This window comes from Sinocyclocheilus anshuiensis, unplaced genomic scaffold (genome assembly GCF_001515605.1).
Source record: "Sinocyclocheilus anshuiensis isolate Anshui unplaced genomic scaffold, SAMN03320099.WGS_v1.1 scaffold936, whole genome shotgun sequence".
Lineage (NCBI taxonomy): Eukaryota > Metazoa > Chordata > Actinopteri > Cypriniformes > Cyprinidae > Sinocyclocheilus > Sinocyclocheilus anshuiensis.
The window spans coordinates 109,211-114,285 of NW_015552621.1; the positions used below are offsets into that span (position 1 = coordinate 109,211).

Genomic DNA, 5,075 nt, shown 5'->3' on the forward strand with positions numbered 1-5,075 from the left:
GCTAAACAAAATGTAACGGTATAAGTAAAAGAAAAATTCTTAAGCAAATTTAGATGGGAACCATCTCATGGTCTAGCGGTCAGAAATGACAACGACTAGTTTATTATTTCAATATGCAATAGAGTTAAGGCTAAATAAACATTAAACAACATTTTTCTCTTTCCAAAATACCTTTTAATTTACAGTAGCTCATCTAATGACCCAAAAATGCTACAAAAATTATTCGGTGACTGATTAAGAGATTATTGTGAGTATAAAATCAGTGAATACAAATTCTGACGCATTTTTAATTTTACTGCAGTTTTTTTAACGTGTGTTGTCGGAATTCAAAAGTCAATGGCAAATTTCTTTACGTTATGTGTTTCTTTGCGATCTTATAGAACACTTCAAGTGTTAATATGAACCAGCTGCCCTGAAGAGCCAGGAACACACACAAAAAGGTCAACCCATGCATATATTTAATTTATCCTATGCCTAATAAATCTAATAAAACTCAGATTGGCACAATAATACCAAAGAAGACCAAAAGATATGCATGACGCAGAATAACATATGTCATAAGCTATTAGGATGAGCCAACAAACGTTTAACAGGAGGGGATAGCCTACAGCGTCTTCTGGTGGTCACTGATGAATATTTGACAAAACGAAAAAGCTTTATGTTCGAGTGTACGTCGTAGACTAATCATTTTAGTTTTATTAAATGCCACAACACATTAGACATTTTTTACAGTCTCGGGAAAAAAAAATCTTGGTTAATTTTAATTCGTAACATTACAAATATTTACATAATAGTAGCGTTCACATCTTTGGCCAGTAGCTACTCAAACGTTATAGAACACTTGTCACCTTTCAAAGTGAAATTTAATTTTTATCATCCTTAAACTAGAGGAAAACTACGCATTTCTCTAGTTTGAAGTTAGCACAGGTGGGTACAGTGATGATAATCGCGCGTGCAATTATAGCAATTAGTGTAAAAACTATGGGGCGTCTAACGTTGCTCTCAAGGTGTTCGGCCTACTTGATCCAGTTTACAAAAGGCTCTCTTAATTATCTTAATCAGGCTCACTCCTCTCTTCTGGAGTACGGCTATCATGGCCAATTAACGGCAATTAGTAGTATGCTTTGTCTTGTTTTAATATATTTTTCTATTGACAATCCGGACAATTATGTTCAGCACTGCCTGGGTGGCGAATGCTTTCAATATGCACACACACACACACACACACACACACATATATATATATATATATATTTATACACACACACACACACACAATTTTGCCATAATTTATCCAAAGGAATTTTATATTATATTATATTATATTATATTATTATATATAGGCCTACAAGTCCGACTTTCTAACCATTACGCCGCGACTGCCCCCAAGGAGGCTTTAAGGTGGGACGGGAGTGATGCTGATGATGCTCATCAGATGCAGTAAATATTGACAGCAGAGTACACAAACTTTAGACTCCACGATGCTATTGTGACATCTAGTGGAGAGTGGCAACCATGCCGTTTGTACAGAGACACCTCATGCGAGAGAGCTGCATGGGAATATTCGTTTCCCTCTGAGTTCAGATCAGATGAAACTCACCACAGGAAGCTTTTAACCTCAAGGTGGCAGAGTGGCACCGCTTACAGCAGGCAACCGAAAGCGTGGACATTAGTTGTTGGTGATATCACGCCTTCCCCCACCCCGTTTCACTTTGTAGTTAACTAGTGATATCAGACCAACTAGGGGCATAAAAACGCATTTGTAATGACACGTAAAATGTATTTAGCCTTTATTTACACGGCACACAGTCGTTTCTGTGAAGAGTTATTCAAAAAGCAGAATGATAACAATGGTTCCTAATAATTCAAGCTTTACTTTCTTAAATCATGTCTTGATAAATATCAACAAAACATCGCTTCTACCAGATTAGCATATAGTATAACTTTAATAGGTTTATCTGGTGTGGTCAAATAATCCGTTTTTGTTACAGGCATTTCTATGTAACAGCTGCATTTAATTTAATTTTATTTCAGTGTATTTAGTGAAAGGTAAATGATTCTTCGCAGCAGGTCATTTAAATCTTAAATCAAGAAACAATTAGGTAATCCTACTTTAGAGAAAAACATAAATTCATAAGCGCAGTTGCGTTCTATGCTATTCCAAGTTGTTGTGGCCAAGTCTCGCCATAAACCAGCGGAGACCTCTCAAAGCCTATCTTTGTCACTCCCCAAACCCAACGACTTTTAAAACTCCATTGTCTTGTTAAAGCCCATAAATTTGTCACCCGGGACTGATTAAACATCACGAGAATTGAGACGCTGCGGATTTTGTCTAGGTCCCTTTGGGAACCACACAATGGTCCTTTCAGAGGACGACATAAAAAAGTGTTTTAGAGAAGATGTAGAGAAGAGAGCGCTGCGGTCAGTCCCCTCCATATGTATTACAAGGTGGCCCGAGAGAAGGGACAAAAGGCCAGGTGACAAGGATGATACTAACTGGGTCGCTGAATTAATTGGGACAAGCTCGGGATTGAGAAAGCACGAGAAAACACGCCTCTTGCATTAATGTTATGACAATGATCACCCTCTTTTAAAATATGGAGAGGACAGTGAGTGCCTGAACTTTCTAAAGTCACAATGCCATTTGTCACAAACCGCTGCTTAATTTATTTTTGGGTGTGTTGGGGTAACAATTTTAAGAACATCTAACAACTTCTGTTTTCTTATTTAGTCCCTAAGCTTTAACTAGCACTCAAATACGCTTAAAAACAACATTAATATTTCGTATCCTGTAAAAAACACGATAAAAGCCAGAATGTGAACATTTCAGATTCACACAAGAATTAATTACCATTGTGCTGCATTTCTTGCTCAGCGTTTACCTACTATGCTGAGTCTTAAATAAGGGTTATTTCTTTATGCTGGTTATTTGGTCTTCTCTGTTGGGTGAAAGTGGACGTCTTAACATTACAAAAGCCACTCATCTCTTGCTGTGCGCTAATTCTCATAGGCCTACTCTTTTTTTTTTTTTTAGTTCAGTCTGTGATCTTTTGTACAAACAGTATGTAACAATTGCAGGGATTAACAAAAAGGTGAACGAATTAAACATTTGTTGCCTAAAAAAACTTCTTAGAGGAGAAATTACATATTTTAAAATCTGTATGATTAAAAGGAGTGGTTTTAAGCATACTGAATATTTAGTATAATGTGAATAAACCAACAATAATTTGAACAATTCAAACAACTATAAACTGCTAAAACATATTTTTTTTATTCTCAGTTTTTTTTGTAATACACATAACACTTTAAGATGATGCAATTTCATCAAATTATAGCACTACAATATTCACAATATAAAACATAAAACATTTTTCTCACTGATATATAATCTTTTGGTTTAGAACAAATACAAACAGTTCAACAACACACTATCTAGGCAATTCTGCACAACATCAGTTAATACAAAAATCTTACAAAGACTAAATAGAACATATAATATGTGCAAACAGCATTTATTTTTATCTTATCAACGCTGAGAGTTTCTACTTTAATAGACCTAACACTTTATGCAATTAAAAACAACTTGAATCAAGAGGAATCCATGCGCTGTCCTGTGGGGTAAGTCCCGAAAATAGTTCGAGTGGTCCTAAGTGAGTCTCACCAAACACAAAAGTGGTGACGGGAGGCCGCTGTGTTGGTAAAGTGCTGGTATGTGGGGAAAAGCGCGAAGGGCGTCTGCTGCTGTAAAGGCTGGAAACCTTGAACGCTGAAGGGTGAGGATGGTACTGTTGGTGGAACGATGCAGCTTCCTTTTTCCGCATCAATAGTACAGTTCTGATACGGTTTGCCATCTCGGACCAAAATGGGCACCACGACTCTGCGTAGCACTGGAGGCTGATTGAGGTCCTGAGCGCACTCTATCCGCGCTCTCTTCATTTTGTATCTGTGGTTTTGGAACCAGATCTTCACCTGCGTGGGCGTGAGGCGTAGCAGGTGCGCGAGCTGCTCTCGTTCTGGAGCGGACAGGTACCGCTGCTGACGAAAGCGTCTCTCCAGTTCATACGTCTGGGCCTTGGAGAATAACACGCGACGCTTCTTCCGCTTTTCATGCTCTGTATCCACTGAAAGCACATCTGGCCCGGTGGAGTCTGGGGAAGCCTCAAGGTTGCTTTCGTCTGACGCTAAATAAAATAAATAAAAATTAGTTGTTATATATCTACCCTCTGAGAAGAAAACCCATATGTGTGTTTATGTGCTTTACAGTAACTACCTGTAACGTAGAAAATACACTGTAAAATAATCTCTCGTGCTATGATATGAATAATAGGATGGCCATAAACCTTTTTTCTTAAAATTGATTAGAAAATGTTTTTATGAACTTACATATATGTTCTCTGTCGTTTTCAGTCCAGGACGAGTAAGGTGAGACGGAGAAGGAGTCCACTGGAGAATGGTGCGCGATGCTCTCGGTGTCATTTTCTGGCAAATCCAAAATACTTCTCACAGTGAAACGGAACTTGTTAGAAATAGCCATCTGTAGCGCTGGATTGCTGTTAGTTCCGGGACTGGTTCTCGATCTTGAAGAGCTATCCTCGGTCGCGCAGTGCTGAAGTGATGTGTGCGTTCTCAAGACGCTGCATCCAAGTGACAATGTGTACACTGATGTCGCGGTGTTTATATAAACAGCACTTGGTGGCTGCTTTGAGGCCTCTCCTCCTTATGGGTTCTAAGTATACCTCAATGACTCGTGTACTTAAATCCCTGTAATGGTAGGTGTGAACTCGGCAAAGAATAGCCCGTTACTTTCACAATGATGGAGGGTAACACTCTTCATCATTACTGATTCGTCCGAATTCGTGAAAAGTGGGAAACAGATAATGGTAATTGTTGAGGCTGAATCACGTCTTGGGTGGCAAGTGACAACAAGAGCCCTCCCTTCTTTTCTCCCGCTCAAGTAACATATCGGATATTTGCATACAAAGTGATCCATTAACGTCCCAGAGTTGGTTTTCCTAATTCGTTTATTGGGGTATTGTTGTTTTATTGCACAAACACGGGTTAAATGTGCACTCTCT

At 38.6% G+C, this 5,075-nt stretch overlaps 1 protein-coding gene across 1 annotated transcript; it reads right to left on the reverse strand.

Moving 5' to 3' along the window:
- Nucleotides 1-3,657: 3,657 nt before the first annotated feature.
- LOC107666248 (homeobox protein Nkx-2.8-like) lies at nucleotides 3,658-4,576 on the reverse strand. The gene is made up of 2 exons (XM_016457466.1): nucleotides 4,384-4,576; nucleotides 3,658-4,181 (listed from the first exon to the last, which is right to left on the reverse strand). The coding sequence occupies exons 1-2, from the start codon at nucleotides 4,532-4,534 to the stop codon at nucleotides 3,658-3,660; spliced, it is 675 nt and encodes a 224-aa protein (XP_016312952.1). The 5' UTR covers nucleotides 4,535-4,576.
- Nucleotides 4,577-5,075: the final 499 nt, after the last annotated feature.